Source organism: Chlamydotis macqueenii, chromosome W (genome assembly GCF_036417535.1).
Source record: "Chlamydotis macqueenii isolate bChlMac1 chromosome W, bChlMac1.mat, whole genome shotgun sequence".
Taxonomy (NCBI): Eukaryota; Metazoa; Chordata; class Aves; order Otidiformes; family Otididae; genus Chlamydotis; species Chlamydotis macqueenii.
Window position 1 is genome coordinate 40,315,754 of NC_141592.1, and position 17,261 is coordinate 40,333,014.

At 44.9% G+C, this 17,261-nt stretch overlaps 1 protein-coding gene across 1 annotated transcript in view; it reads left to right on the forward strand.

Moving 5' to 3' along the window:
* LOC147596695 (uncharacterized) overlaps positions 1–15,132 on the forward strand; it is a 28,160-nt gene extending 13,028 nt beyond the window's left edge. The window contains 2 exon segments of the mRNA XM_086769609.1: positions 13,644–14,698; positions 14,700–15,132. Of these exon segments, the coding sequence (XP_086625735.1) occupies positions 13,644–14,698; positions 14,700–15,132 (1,488 nt within the window).
* The last annotated feature ends 2,129 nt before the right edge of the window (positions 15,133–17,261 follow it).

Below are 17,261 nucleotides of genomic sequence, written 5' to 3' on the forward strand. Positions count from 1 at the left end.
CTGTTAGGACTAACAGATATCGGCACCCCCCTTTTCTTGGGAGTTCTGAGAAATCAATTTGCCATTACTGCCCTGGATAGTTTCCTTTCCCTATTTGTCCGAGTTGGGCTTTAGGCCTTTTCTTAGGATTATTCTGCAAACATATTTCACACTGCTGTGTCACTTGTTTAACAGTAGTGTAGAGGTTTGGGGCAGCTATACGCTGATTCAAGTATTTATACAATGCTTCAGCTCCCCAATGGGATTTTCTGTGTTCTGCCATAACTACGACCCACAATAATGCAAATGGAATTATTATTCTGCCTTGCGGAGTCTTTGCCCACCTACCCTTCTCTATTTCTCCACCTAAATCTTCAACTAATTTTTGATCTTCTTTGGAATACATGGGTTCACCATATTTTACCATCTGGGACCAAAGACCGCACCTCTAATTCGCCCCTCTCAGCTGCTCTTTTGGCTTCTCGATCTGCCATAGCATTGCCCAATTCCTGAGTGGTATTTCCTTTCTGATGAGCCTTGCAATGCATGATAGCCACTTTTTTGGGTAGCTGCACTGCTTCCAGGAGCCTAAGAATTTCTTCAGCATGTTTTATATGTTTCCCTTGGGTGGATAGGAGTCCCCTTTCTTTCCATATTGCCCCATGGGCATGGACTACCCCAAAAGTGTATTTGGAGTCCGTCCAGATATTAATCTTCTTGTCTTTAGCTAGTTCCAACGCTTGGGTTAAAGCTATTATTTCTGCCTTTTGTGCAGAGGTATTTGGGGCAAGGGCTGCAGATTCTATTACCTGATCCATAGTGGTTACCGCATACCCTGCTTTGCGGATGCCTTGTCGAACAAAGCTGCTTCCATCTGTGTACCAGGAGTCTTCAGCATCTTCCAGTGGCTTCTCTTTCAGGTCCAGTTGGCTGGAATAGACTGCTTCAATTGTTTCCAGGCAGTCATGTGATACTGGTTCTCCTGTGGTTCCGCTGAGGAAAGATGCTGGGCTGACAATGTTAGTAACAACTATTTCCACATTCTCCTGTTCCACCAGAACGGCCTGGTATTTAAGGAGCCTTTGTGGTGAGAGACAGTGCCCACCTTTTATCTCTAATACTGTGGATACAGTATGAGATATCAACACTGTAATCTTTTGGCCTAATGTAAATTTATGTGCTTCTTGGATATTTAACACCAATGCTGCTATCGCCCTTAGGCAGCTAGGCCAACCTTTACTTACTTCATCAAGTTGTTTGGAGAAGTACGCCACTGCCCTTCTATATGGTCCCAAGTTTTGGGCTAGTATTCCCAGGGCTATTCCCTGCTTCTCGTGAGAGAAGAGCCAGAATGGCTTAGTAGTATCTGGTAACCCCAAGGCAGGGGCATCCATTACTTTCCTTTTCAGTTGCTGGAATGCTTTTTCTGCCTCTCCATTCCAGGTGAGGTCCTTTGGATTAGATTTCAACAGTTCATAAAGTGGCCTTACCAAGAGTCCATAGTTATATATCCATAGACGAGCTGTCTGTGGTCGAGGAGTCTGACAGATGGCCTCCTTTCTTGCTGTTCCTAGGGTCCTTTGGCCAGCAGTTATCTCGTATCCGAGAGTGCCGCTGAGCCACTTGTGCTTTCTGTGGAGAGACTCAATAGCCATTAAGTCCAAGGAAATTTAGCAGACTGACTGTCCATATTATACATAGTTCTTTCATTTCAGTGGCTATCAATAGATCATCTCCATATTGTAATATTATTCCATGTGGTTGCTCACACCGTTGCCGGAGGACTTGAACAGAATAATCATGAACTCCTCATAGAGGTAAGCATGATCTTCGTTTATTCAGGGCTTTGCTTATACAGTTATAGGATTTTCAGGGTTGCACGCGGGGGTAGGCTTATTGCTATTGGGTACAGGGTTCGCAGCACACGCCGATACTATGTGACTGATTGGCTATATGCAAATATGCACGAGCATCTACATCTTATTTTTCTCCCCTACTTGTGGTTAGCATGACCTGTTCAACATTCTTTTCTGATTGCAACATGGCTGTTTATCACTTACTTGACCTTGTGGTGAACTCAAGATCTCCAGTACTGTAGCTAAAGGCTGGGTTGTGCAGGCAGGCCTCAGATAGTACAGCATGCCCCTGTTCAGTGAGGATATTCTCTACAATACCCCCTTTTTCTTTTTGCACAACCCAGGCTCTGGTTACTACACGTTCCAAGCTCCTTTTTATACATGACATGGCACAACTCAAGATATTCAGACCTATTAATATGAATAGATTCCGAATAATCAGACAGATTCATGCAGGAAAGCCCATCAAAATCCTGACAACCATGATTTTGTGCTAATAACAAAAAATCTACTACTGATCTATTCTGTTACCAACCCGACTACGCCAAAGACACCACTGAGCAGGAGGATGATTATCAGCAGGGTCAGAGCAGAGAAAGGAGGCAGGCGCAGCACCTTCAGGGCGTCCCCTGTTTTTAATAGAGTGTGCTCTGGGTCCCTCCTCTCTCCCCCGCTCCGAGCCACCTCTGTTTATCCCCTCAGCAGATTCAGTGAAAGAGTACTGACTAGACGTTGCTGCATGCGTGGCCAGCGCACACAACAAGGCCTGACTAGACGTTGCTGCATGCGTGGCCAGCGCATGCAACAAGGCCTGTCAAATATGTGCTCTGCAGGCTAACAGAGGTTCTGTTTTGTAAAGTAGCGTAGTGTATAGAATCTACATCAGTTAACAGCGTTAATAGTACCAGTGCAGTTGTATTTATTTGCTTAGCAAGCCAACAGCCCAATTTATTTAGCATATCTAATGCCTGGGCACTTGCCACACCAGGTGCAAAGATTGAAGCAGCAATAATTTTACTTAGTTTCCAAAACTCTATATTATCTTGGCAATCAGATTCAATGCTATGTATGCTTCGTTTAGGTCTTTTATGCTGTCTGGATTTTGATATGTGCTCGTGTGATTACACCATACTGTGTCGTTGCAATGTATAGGTCTTAAAGCATTTACAATCATTACCCCTCTAGTAACATTAGCTCCTGAATAGTTAAAGAAAATAGGCAGAAGTCCATCTTTAGTGATCCCAAAAGGTCCATCTCTTGTGGTTCAGCACTCAGTACTCGCAGCTGCTGTTGTTATACACAGAGTTGCCGTCCTACCGTTATCTGGCAGATTGACCAAGCATGTTCTGAAAGGCTTATTTGAAGATGATACAGACAGACAAATGGTGTCCTGTCCCGTGGCATTAGCCATAGTTACCCATACATTTCTTGTCTCCGTTACTGATGTCCATGGGGCTGCCAATACAGCTTGTTAACAGTCCGACGAACGCAAGGCAGCTTGGAGCACTGGTCGTACCCATCGTGCAGGGATCCACTTGTTCACTGCTCCTGTAGAGACACAAGCATATCCTTTCCCCCACGTCATAAGAGGGAATAGTCCTTCCCAATTACCTGTTTCCAGATTCTTAACCATCACTGGAGCTTGCCCTCGGATGGCCTCATGTACAGTAGATGATCCAAAATGTTTCTGTATTGGGGAAGAATTGTCACTCCAACGATTTAGAAAATTGAGCATATATATTGCTTTCGCTAACTTTTCATTTGCAGATTTCCCTTCCATTCCCCCTTTTTCTTTTAACAGCGTATTTTTAAGTGTGCCATGGGCACATTCAATGATTGCCCATCCAGTGGGGTTATGTGGGATACCAGTAACATGCTCGATGCCCCAGAGAGCAAAGAAGGTTTGGACTGCGCGAGAACCATACACTGGCCCAATATCTGTTTTTATACGCATGGGAACCCCCATGAAAGCAAACGCTTATGTCCAATGTCAGCAAACATCTCGAGCACATTCTCCTGTATGAGCAGAGGCAAACAATAAGCTGGAATGGGTATCAGTAGTTATATGTACATATTTGTGTCGGCCCAATGATGGGACAAGAGTTATATCAGATTGTGCTCTCAAGAATTATGGCAAACTGCACAGATTAACCCCATATAACGGTGGCATAATTGTGTTCTGGCAACTACTACAGGAACGCACAATTGCCCGAGCTTGTTCCCGTGTCAGCTTAAATTGTCGTTGAAGGGCTGTAGAGTTTTGGTGATAAAATTCATTGGACAGCTTGGCCTGCATGAGTGTGTTTGGAACGAGGACCGCATTAGTGAGAGCATCTGCTCTTGTGTTACCTTCTGTGACAAGTCCTGGAAGCGAAGTGTGAGCTCTCAGATGTACAATAAAGTGAGGACGATCCCGCACATGTAATATCGATAATAGCTGTTGAAACTGGTCATACAACAAAGGATTATTAATTTCCTTTAACATTGCCCATTCAGCACATTGTATTACATTGACCACATAGGCAGATTCAGAGACAACATTGAGGGATTAATCTTTCCACTTATACAAGGCTCGTACCACCACTGCAAGTTCTACAATTTGGGTTGAACCTTCTACCAATTGTACGTCATGATGCCACTTATCATTTTTATTCCACACAATTACAGATTTGTGCGTTTTTCCTGATTCATCTGTAAATATTGTCAAAGCATATATTTTTTTTTTTTTAATGGGAGTGCAACTTAAATGAGTTGCTGGTTACAACAATAATTCTCTTAAAAATTGCAGCATTGGTTGCTTAGGCAAATGAATGGAAATCTATAGCAAAACTGTTTGTAACGCCTTCTGGAGTCAGTCTCCTAGGAGAGGTTAAATCTGAGTCTCCCTTACGTATTTGGAATAGTGGGGAAAGCAATTCTGTAGAGGCCTAATGCCGGGTGTACCCAGTTGATAGCTCCCAGCAATTTATGCAAATCGTTTAAGGTAAACACTGTTTGAGGGATTTTTAACTTTTGTGGCCTAATTATTTTTTTCCATAATTTGTCAGCCGAGATACTGCCAGGGACATACCTTTTGCATTTTTTCTTGAGCAATAACCAATTTAAATCAGGATAATGCACTGGTGATATCATTAAGAATTCTGTCCACCAGAGACTCATCGGGTGCTGCAATCAAGATATCATCCATATAATGATAAATGAGGCTATTCCTATGCAAGTGCCTTACCAGTGCTATGGCCTGTGCGACGTACCATTGGCAGATGGTTGGACTGTTTTTCATACCCTGCGGAAGTACCATCCAGTGATATCGCTAATTGGATTCTCCCATATTGATTGAAGACACAGAAAATGTGAATCATGGAGCATCCTCAGGATGTAAAGGCATAGTGAAAAAAACAAAACAAAACCAATCTTTTAAATCAGTAACAATAATATTCCAGTCTCGAGATATCATTGAAGGAGATGGTAACCCCTGTTGCAAAGGTCCCATATCCTCAATTACTGAATTTACTGTCCTTAAATCCTGTAAGAGTTGCCATTGACCCTATTTTTTTCTGTATTACAAACACAGGTGTATTCCAGGAACTGTCTGTTGGCTTTATATGTCCAAGTTGTAATTGCTCATCAACTCACTCATTCAAATGTTGCAGCTTTTTTTTTTTCTTGCTAAAGGCCACTGGTCAACTCAGATGGGAGTATCTGTAACCATGGCAGGTTTGTTTTTTGGATTTTTTGTTTTGTTTTGTTTTGGTTTTTTTTTTGTTTTTGGGTAAGCTGCCCCCGCCCCGACGGATGGGGGGGGGGTGTGGCGCCTGGCGGTGGCCGCAAAAACAGGGAAATATCCTTAAAGCTACTGCCACAGGCAAAACAGACTCGACCTGGGGAAAATCACTCATCTATTACTAAAACCAAAGCAGGACAATGAGAAAGGGAACAAGACGACCTCTCCCCAGCCCTCCCTCTGCCCGGTCTCAACACCATCTTCCTACCTCCTTCCCTCACCCCCTGAGTGGGATGGGGAGGGTGTGGGGGGAGGAAGGGAATGGGGGCCACGGTCAGCCAATCACACGTTACCTTATGCTGCAGTTTACTAAGAGGAAATCAACAATAATAACAAAATATAAGAACATTAATATATACAAAATGAACAATGTACTATTTCTCACTACTCGGTGTCCAAATGACCGATACTCTGTCTGTTTTTTGGGGGGGGGGGGGGTTGGGTTTTTTTTGTGTGTTTTTTTTTTTTTTTTGGCCCAGCTTCCTGCACCTGCACGTTAATGAGACTTGGAAAGCCAGACAGTGTCCTTGGTCTCATTAACAACAACCCTTATCATCAGAGCATTTTTATCAACATTCTTCACATACAAAATCCAGAGCTTCTGAGAGGAAAATTAACTCCATCCCTGCTGAAACCAAGACAGTATTCACCCCTTATTTCATGCCATCTACTTCATGCTTATATGCACACACACACAAACATGCCACCTCTATAATGAGGAAGCTCCAAAGACTGAAGGCTCCTTTTCCGGATCTATGGGACCTGGATCAAAGGGATTTTCTGGCTCGCTTTTAGTCTTTGTTTCCACGGACGGAGGAGCGGACAGGGTAACAGGTGCTGTTGGATCCCACTTCTGCGTGTGATTCTTTAAGACTTCAAACATTACATGCCACGCCGGTAATAATTTTTAAACAGCAGGGTCACCCCGCGTTGCACAGTCCCATAGTCTAATACCTATGGTGTCCCAAGTGCCCACCGTGCAGATATTAGAGATGTTAGCGTCTGCTACGTGAGCGGACACCCAAATCAACAAGCTCTTCAGGTCAGTGTTATTAATAGCACAGTTCTGTTCCTCTAACATTTTTGTTAGAATCATTAAAATTGATTTATGTTCCTTTGAAGCAGTGCTTCTCGTCGTTCTGGTCTCAGGGATCGTGGTTCTATCACCTGCCGCTTTTATCCTTACTCTCGTGGACTGCGGCTCTTCACCTGCTGCTCTCTCCTGGTCCTTCTCTTTTACTGTTTCCCCTCGCTTAACGAGGATACTTAGGAGCAGTTTCCGTGCCGCTGCAAATTCTAACTCCGTGCTAGCGGACTTACAAGGCAGGGGGAAGGTAGCGATCCTTCCTACCTGTGTGTCGTAGTTCAGCCCCGATCGGACCAGACTACGCAGTCTCTCTCTCACTCCCCCCACCTTCCGAGGGAACAGGGAGAGAAAATATAAGGAAAAACGGCTCGAGGTTTGAGATAAGGACAGGGAGAAATCCTTAAAGTTACCGTCACGGGCAAAACAGACTCGACTTGGGGAAAACTATTCATTTATTTCTAAAATTAGCAGGAGAATGAGACAGGGAACAACATAACCTCCCCCCACCCCTCCCTCTTCCCGAGCAGCACAGGGGGGAAGAGGGAATGGGGGTTGTGGTCAGTTCATCACGTGTTGTTTCACGCCACTGCTTCATGGTTAGGGGAAGAACTCCTCGCATTCCTCCCCTGCTCCGTTGTGGGGTCCCACCCCTACGCCACAGTCCTTCGTGGAACTGCTCCGGCGTGGGTCATCTCTTCCACGGGTGCAGTCCCTCTAGAACAGCTGTCCCAGTGGGCCCTCCACAGGCCACAGCCTCCTTCAGGCATCCACCTCCCCCGGTACGGGGTCCTTCACGGGCTCCAAGTGGATCTCTGCTCCTCCGTGGACCTCCATGGGCTGCAGGGGGACAACCTGCTCCACCATGGTCGTCACCACAGGCTGCAGGGGAATCTTGGCCAGGAGCCCCATTACTCCTCCCCCTCCTTCTGAACTGACCTTGGTGTCTGCAGCCGTTCCTCACAACAGGCTGGTAGATGTCTCTCAGGATCTTTTTTACATCTTATTCACTTCTCATCTCCTCTCCACTTCTTGCAGCTGGGCTGGACCGAGTCGGGCCCAGTCGGCTGCCTGGCGAGAGGTCAGAGGGTGAGGCCTGCAAGGCCCATGAGGCCTGCGCCTCCCCCTCTGCGCCTCTGCCCCTGCTCAGCTTCTTCACATCTTCTCTCCTCTCTCTTTTTTTTTATGTTTTCCCCTTCTTAAATACATTATCGCAGAGGCGTTATCACGAGACATTCTGCTACCAATCGGCTCGGCCTTGGCCAGCAGCAGGTCTGCCCTAGGCCCGGCCGAGTCCACTGAACAAAGGGGAGAGACTTCTAGCAGTTTCCTACAGAAGCTACCACCTTAGGCCCCCCCTCACTAACAAAACCACGACACTGTGTTATAGTTTATCTGTCCTCTTTGTCCAATTAAATGACAGAGATTGGCCAATTAAAAATTTGGTTTATTAAAGCAAGCGACCAGTAAGCAAAACAGCGCTGGGCGGCCGGGGAGTCTCCTGCTCCACCAACGGCGTGCGCCGAGGTAGCACACCGTCTCATTCTTATACAGTAAAACAATTAATATTTCGCTGACGCTTATACATATTCATTACCTAAACCCGCCTACTCTCACTTCGTTAATTAGCTTATCAGCTAATGTTAATTAGCTTATCAGTCCTTCGCGCTTGCGCAAATTCTCCCAGGATTTGTGGGCGAGGGTCTTCGGGGGTCTTTTGGGAGGAAGGCCGTAGGTCTTCTTCATGGTGTACTTTTCACCTTTGCCTGGAATGTGCTGATCCTACAAGTTGGCAGTGTCCTTATCAGTCTGAGCCGATTCATGTCCTTGTTAACCACCCGTTTTCCTTGAGCAAGGAGATTTATGTGATGGATGCCATCCTATTTTCGAATCCTTGCTCCTCTTAATCACTCCCTCGAGATAATGTGAGACTGTTTCTCACTCCTCATGAAAACATACTTCCCCCTCCCACTAATTGCTTCTTCAAACTATATGGTTAGAAAGTTACTGGTTTTATACCCTTCGTCTTCATGAGCGCCCCCCCCTCCTTTCGCAGTCCTGCATGCCGTTTTTACATAGCCGGATGCCTGTGGCCAACCTTGCATACTTTATGTAAATTTCCATTGTTCTGACAAGGCTTGATGAACAAACAGTTCACAGTTTATCACAATCCCCCCTTTTTCTTTTCACCATTTTGTTCATCAAATCGCTTAAGCGCCTGCTGGCTCAAAATGAGAGTCTCCTCCACCTCCGGTATTTCTCCCAAAGGTTTATACTTGGCTCTTATAAACATCAAATGAGCTGCTTCTAATCTGTTTTTTTACAATTGTAACTACTCTATTGAATATACAGGGTCCAAAAGTTAATACCAGTATCAATATAATCAAGGGTCCTGCAATGGTAGATAGTAATGTGGTAAGCCAAGGAGAGTAGTTAAACCAGGACTCGTACCAGCTTTGTTGCATTTCTTGTTCTCGTTTTCGTTTTTCTAGGCCTTCCCGAAGTTTTGTCATAGTATCCCTTACAACCCCTGTGTGATCAGCATATACACACCATTGTTCTCCCAAGGCAGTACATAGCCCACCTTGTTGTAAAAACATTAAATCTAACCCCCTTCGGTTTTGTAGCACCACCTCTGATAATGATCTAACAGATTTTTCCAAGGCAGTTATTGATTTTTCAATTCTTACCAAGTCTTCGTCTACTGCTATTCTAAGTGATTGAAATTTCTGATTTTGTTGGACCAATGATGTTATTCCTGTGCCTGCACCTGTTGCTCCTACAGCTATCAAAGTGGCTACTGGCAAAGCCGTAAAGGTGAATGGTTCTCGTTTTTGTAAGTGGTGACTCTGGGTATTCTGGTTATTATGCACAAATTCCCCAGGGTGGTATATGATCCGGGGGATTATCATCACTTGGATGCAATATTCCTCATATTCGTTGAACAATTTAAGAGATAAACAGGGAGTGATTCCAGTTTTGGAGCAGATCCATTTGGTGTTACGGGCTGGTATTAGCCAATCAGCAGGGGGCTTCCCTTTTAGGGAAGCTTTTATCTTGCATAATTTATTTTTCTCTGGGGGTACATTCCCAATACACCTCCCTTGTCCCGATACATATTGCATCGTCAGGCCTGGTTTTTGACCTTCAGAATCCCATAAACATTGTATTGGGTTTGAACCATTTACCCTTTTCGCCTTTGAGTGGATGCCTATTGCCTCATAGAAGGGAGGTCTAATATCGTAACACAATCAGCAATGTTTTGTCATATTTGGGTTTGTGTGGTTTAATACCAGATAACTGGCTTGCATCAGTTTCCAAAGGGAATTATCCTCAAAATTTTTGTCAGGTGTTTGGGTGGTTTAGGTATTATTTATCAAAGGAACCATCGTTATATCATCCTCTATTTTCTCATCCCAATTATCAGTCAGTACCTGGTTGGGACCTATTGGTAATGGATCATTCAGGAATACTTCCTTTTTTTTGTAAGAATTAGACTCCCAGGATCTCTTCTGGCCACAGATAGTCTTATTCCCCAAGTCTTTCCCACTAACCATGAGGTGTCTCCTGGATTTGGTATTGTTATATTTATATATTGGCAAATTCCCCCACCAGGGGTTCCACCACATCCTGTGTCTATTTAATTATATCTTGGTTGGGGCTTTACATCCTAATGGTCCCCAGATTACTTTCAGATTCTTATCGGGGAAAGGTGGGTTCCAACTTCCCCCTGTTATGGTCTCACAACCCCAGTATGTGCAATAGTACTGATTGGAACTATTGCAATATCCTTTCCCTGGATTAGATGAAGAACACATATAGTAATCTGTTACCTTTTTACTACACCAGTATGGGCTTAAGCTTCCTACCGTTACATTAAAGTTAGGAGCTCCGGATGTGATTACGGTCTGAATTACCTGTTGGTCTTCCCATCTACTTAAGCTCCATTTAAAAGGTTGGTGAGGGTTTCCACTTCCCTTTTCTGGTAGGATCATTATTATCCAAAACAAATTCAGAATGAAGGAAAGTGCTGGCCCCATGATCCTTGTCTCCTTAATTTTAATTCCAAGTTTCTGCTGCGGGAGTGACCGAATGATTTCTCTCTCCGAATGTCAGAGTTGGGTCAAAAGAGTCCGAGCTCTCATGATAGAGGAGGTTGTATATTAATCCCCACCGTGTTACGCCTCTGCCTCCTTCGCCTACTCTTTTGCTTAGAGCAGTGAGGTTTATTATCTTCTTGGCAGCAGTCGTAGTCTTCAGGGGCGCCTCCTTGTCTTATCACCCAATCTCTGTTTATTGCAATGCATGGTGCAAAATGCTTTTACCGGTCACTAGCATGATCCTGCTTAAATAGGCCAAATTGGGTCAGTTAAGATGACTAGGGCAAATATGAACTATGTGACACATCACTTTCCTTAAAGGATCATATATAATGAAAATTACAATTACAACTACAATTCTGATTTCAATATAGTCCTTATGTATCCATGTATTTTCCAGGTCTCCAAGTGTCGTTCTTCTGAAAAAAAAAGGATAACAAGCAAAGCATCTCCGCCTTACCGATACATATTCATTGCTCAGTTCAATTTATTAGTCTCTCTTTTTCTTCGCGGTTTTAATTTCAAGGTATTCGGGTCTCCAGAGCTCTCCCACTGCTCCTCGGAGATGGGTCCTTTTACCCAGCTGGCATGGGTCCACCCCCGTTCAGCAGTCTGGATGGCGGTTTCTGTAGTAAGTAAAACAAGATAAGGCCCTTCCCAGCAGGGAGTTAGTGAGGCTAAGGGAAGGCATTTCACCCAAGATAATTTGGTCTCCATCATTATTTTGGTCAGTTGTTTCTTTATTTCACCGTTTACCCGCTCTATTTTTCCCAGACTCTGGGGGTGCCAGGGTGTATGATATTCCCACTTGGTCCCCAAAGCAGTAAAAACTTCTTTTATGATTTTTGAAGCAAAATGTGGTCCCCTATCAGAGTCAATAGTTTCAATAGAGCCATACCTAGGTATCACATTTTCAAGCAATAGTTTTGTCACCGTTTGGGCAGTGGCCCTGACTGTTGGAAATGCTTCTACAAAGTGTGTTAAATGATCTATTATTACCAACAAATATCTATACCTGCCTACTTTCTATCTGAATTTTGGCGAAGGGTCGGTGAGCCAAATCTCTTCCCCCTAATGGTCTTTCTCTTAATTGGTGCTTGTTCACTTTTTGGCAAATTAGGCAATCTCCAATTATTCTTTTTGCTATATTATATACCCCAATGCAAGCATATTTTATGGCAAATTGATCTACTAGTGCTTGAACCCCCCCCCCCAGTGGGTGTTTTCATGGTACTTGCGCATGATTCTTATAGCCATAGTTTTTGAAATGACCTCTTGTCCATCAGGAAGTTCCCATTCTCCAGATTTGACTTCCCTTGCCCCCATTCGGACTAACTTGTCTTTCTCCTGCACAGTGAAGCTGCACAGGTGGTACTTTTCCCCATGCACACAACAAAACTGATAATTAGGATTCACACAGCTACAATGAAGTGTGCTCTTCCAACAATCCTTGCAAGGAAACTTTCTATCTTTCTTTTCCTTGAAGATCATTAAAGCCGCTTGTTTTGCTTCTTGATCTGCTAGATTGTTTCCCCTTGTCAGTGAAGGGAGCTCCGAGCTATAGGCTCGGAGCTGAGTGGCTGGAGGACTGTGAAGAGGAAAGGGACCTGGGGGTGTTGGTTGATGCTCAGCTGAACATGAGCCGACAGTGTGCCCAGGTGGCCAAGAGGGCCAACGGCATCCTGGCCTGCATTAGAAATAGTGTGGCCAGCAGGAGCAGGGAGGTAATCATCCCCCTGTATTCGGCACTGGTGAGGCCGCACCTTGAGTATTGTGTTCAGTTTTGGGCCCCTCACTACAAGAAAGACATTGAAGCCCTGGAACGTGTCCAGAGAAGGGCAACAAGGCTGGTGAGGGGTCTGGAGCACAAGTCTTATGAGGAGCGGCTGAGAGAGTTGGGATTGTTTAGTCTGAGGAAGAGGAGGCTCAGGGGAGATCTCATTGCACTCTATAGCTTCCTGAAGGCAGGTTGTGATGAGCAGGGGTTTGGCCTCTTCTTCCAGGCAACAAGCAGAACCCGAGGAAATGGCCACAAGTTGTACCAGAGGAGGTTTAGATTGGACTTGAGGAAAAACTTTTTCTCTCAAAGAGTGGTAAGGCACTGGAACGGCCTGCCCAGGGAGGTGGTGGAGTCGCCGTCCCTGGCAGTGTTCAAGAGGCGGCTTGATGAGAAGCTACAGGATATGGTTTAGTAGCTGTGGCAGCAATGGTAGTGGGAAGACGGTTGGACTAGATGATCTTATAGGTCCCATCCAACCATGTGATTCTATGATTCTATGATTCTATGATTCTAGGTTGGTCTAGCCGCCCCTAGCCTCCCAGACTCGTCTGAGGTCAGCTAGAACGCAAGGGGGCCTTCCTCCCACCCGAAATCGGAGCGCGACATTATTTAATTGGCGTAGTCGGCAGGATTCTCGGAGAAACAGAAAGTGTCCAGTTGCTTTATTAGAGACTCTAGTGTGTGCGTGTGTGACTGAGACGTACATTGGTACGAAGCGAGTGTGGAGTCCGGATCCGCGGTTCTGTTTGTCCGCGAGGAAAACAGCCGGAGAAGGACGAAGCGACAGAATTGGGCGAAAAACGAGTCTTTTTTTTTTTTTTGTGAGAAATTTGAAAGGTGTGTCCTCCTGAGAGTGTATGAGGGGAATTGTGATAGAAATTTAAGGTGTGTCCCTCTCAGGACGAAATAACCCCTCTTGGTGAAAATAACTGAAATTTGAAAGTTGTGGCCTCCTGAGAGTGTATGGGGGGAATTGTGGTAGAAATTTAAGGTGTGTCCCTCTCAGGACGAAATAACCCCTCTTGGTGAAATAAGTGAAATTTGAAAGTTGTGGCCTCCTGAGAGTGTATGGGGGGATGACCTTTTGGAAAATTATCATGCTCGCCCATCCCTCCAAGGACAAGAATGGGCAAAAAATCATTGGTTCCAACCGCAGAGTATAGTGGATAGGATCATGATATTACAGAAGGGCTCTAAACTTAGGCCCGGGAAGGGAAAATCTATAGTTTGTGCTGTTTTAGGAGCAAGTCTGGCAGCAGCTATAGAAGATAGGAGGCAGAGATTGTGTCAAGATAATACCCTGATAGACTCTTTGAAACTGGCAGTTGAATCCTTACGAGAACAATTAAAAGATACCCAGCAGTTGTTAGAGGAAGAGAAACACCGGAATGTTTTGCTAAAGGAAACTTTGAAGGAAGAATTGTGGAGAGAGAATGACTCATGTGGAGAGGTGGAATTGAAGTTAGAAGAGAAGGGGATCAGACAAATCTATCCTCAGGAGGACTTGCAAAAAGCAAAAGAAATTGTAGAGAATCCTCCTCACATGTATCCCCTAGTTAAAACTGAATATGTGTATGAGGGGGAAACCGACAACCGTCCCCAAGTTATTACTAAAGAGGTTCCGTTTACAGCAACTGAGTTGGCAAAATTAAGGAAGGATTTTGCAAGGACTCCAAAGGAATCGGAAACAGAGTATGTTTGGAGAGTGTTGTTGTCAGGGGGGGATGGAATCTTGTTGTCAGAAAGGGAAGCAGAAGGATATTGGGGTCCGGGCGCATTTTTAACTACCGATAATTATCGGGCCCCATGGTCTTTGACACAGAGGGCAGCATATTGGGCTGGGGGGCTGAACCCTTTGGAGAGAGAGGACCCCCTAGCCATCACAGGCACAGTGGATCAACTGGTAGAGAGTGTGCAAAAGGCTGCTTGTTTGCAAATGATGTATGATAGAGAGCTCAAACCTAACCAGGGCTCTCCAATGATGATGCCTGTGGATCCCGAACGGATGACTCCTCTAATTCGAGGACTTCCTGACTCCCTGAAACCCATTGGGATCCAGCTACAGGGGAAGATACAAAGTACCCCTGTAGCAGATAGACTTACTGGTGCTCTGGAGGGAAGTGACCCCCGATCACAGAAGAACAGGGAGGAAAGTGTGGACATGGGGGGAAGTAGCACAAGAACTCATAAATTTTGGGAGAAAATATGGTCCCGTTGGTGGATTCGGGCAAAGAACCGAAACCAGAGCTGTACGAGCCGCAGAAAAAGGTGAAGGGCGGCCAGCACTGGTCAAGAAAAGTCCCGACTCTAAGTCGATCCGACTTACTGATTCTGGGAGAGGGAGACCCCTTAGCCGTCAGGAATGGTGGCAACTGGGGCTCCAGACAGGCATTCCCCGAGATTTAATGGATGGGCTTCCAACCCAGAAATTGGGGAAACTCGTACAAACATGGTCAGGGCGAAAAGTCAATTTTGGAACAACCCCTAGTGCCCCACCTTTGATAGACCTTAGGGAAGAAACTGATGCAGAAAAGAGGGTGATGGGAAACTAGTTCCTCCGTTCCCCGAAGGTGGGGGGGGAAACGGAGGGTGGATGTTTATAAAACAACTCACCTTAAATATGAGAGGAGATTTATTGATTACAGTGGCTGTAGGGCCACAGAAAAAACCAGTAACCTTTTTAATTGATACAGGAGCACAAATCACTGCACTGATGCAAACTGAGGTGGAGCAATGTGGAATTTTGACTTTGTCAAAAAACCTTATTATTTTAAATGCTTTGGGAAAAACCCAATCAGTATCTATGGCCTCAGTAACATTATGGTTGCCCGGGGAGGAAGATCCAGTGCACACTAAGGTTGCAATAGGCCCTTTTCCAACAAATCTTTTGGGCATAGCGATTTCTGAAACCCCAAGAGGCAAATTGGGCCAATCGATTGTGGGATGCTGTTCGACGAGTAAACGACCGGTGGGGAATAAACGGGTGCCCTAGACTCACGGCTTTTTGTCCAAAACCCCCCTCCTTGGTACCTGCCATCTCGGGCCCCGACCACAAACAAAACCCTTCCCATTTTCCAGGACAACCTGTTTTGGTCGAGCTACCCACCATCGGAACTGTACCACTGGTACTCACTAGCCCTCTGAACATATATGCATGGAAGGCAAGAGATGCCTCTGGGAAGGAACATAAAATTAACACCCGATGGATAATTCCTTCATTTTAGACAAACTGACAACCACCTAAGCAAACAGAGGCGCCCCCCCCACCTCGCGCCTCTCGGTCGCTTTTTCCTTTTTTTTTTTTTTTTCCCCCTCTCTCTCCTCTTTCTCTCACCCGAGGCAAACAGAAGTCCCCCCCCCTTGCGCCTCATGGCTGCTTTTTCTTTTTCTTTTTTTTTTTTTCCTCTTCCTCTTTCTCTCACCCGAGAAGCGAGTTCTGTTTTGTAGGAGGAAGAAAGCACCAGACCAGAACCCGACACACCTGCAGAGGAAGTAATAAAACCTATCAGTGAAGATGTTTGTAAACACTGTTTTTCTCTCAATTATATTGCTCTGGGGATTTGTCCGAGGTGGGGAAGACAGGCCAGCTCATCCCCCCCCCCCCCTACCTTCAGAATTCCTTTGACAGTAATGAGTTTATTTTTGTTAGCAAAATCTGTGAGTGAAGCTTTTAACTTAAGCCATTGGTGGGTGTGTGGAGGACCTCTAGGACTATCAAGCAGGCCATGGACCTCCATGCCCCTCACGCCAGGACAAATCATGAGCAACTACAGAGAGGTCAATAACACCACTTGGGACGATTCCAAAACATGGCCAATTCAATTCCCTGCCATATGTTTAAAGATATTATTATATATATTTTATATATATATAATAATATATATAATGAACATATTTAATATATAATAATAATAAAATATTATTAATTAGATATATATTTAAAGATACTGCTTAAATCGCACCCAAAATGGAGGAGTCAGTGTGGGGGAAAGCAGATGTCAGTGGACACTCACATATAAGTTAATTAACAAAGATGTTAGTCTTAGCATATGGATGTGGGTTAATAAAGCCGGACGCAGTAAGAGTTTTGGTGGATTTTGGTCAAATAAAAATGAATCCTTTGACGCTTGGTGGCCCAACGGCCGAGGTTATATTCAAACTTGTGAGTGGAAAAAAGACACGGGTGCTTGGTACTGCACTGGGCAAACATATAGTCAGCTGGGAAAACGTAACACCACCTTCTTTAGCCCTTTAGGAGACTATAATACAACTTACTTGCAACATCTACGGACTGCAGCTGGACCGTTTGCTGGAGGGGTCAGAGCCAGAAAAGGACATTACTGGATCTGTGGACACACTGCCTACAAAATACTACCAGCAAACTGGTCAGGGGTTTGTTATATTGGAATTATCCGGCCTCTATTTTTCCTGCTTCCAGAAACAGAGAGTCCCCGACTAGGAGTGAAACTGTATGATAATCTGGGTGACGAAGATGTTGCACGCAATAAGCGAGCTATCGAGATTGAAATAGGTGGAACACAAAAATGGGGGAAAAATGAGTGGCCTCCCGAAAGGATAATACAGCATTATGGCCCGGCCACCTGGAATCCTAATGACCTGATAACAGGGGCCCGGGAACCAATTTATAACCTGAACCGCATAATTCGTTTGCAGGCAGTTT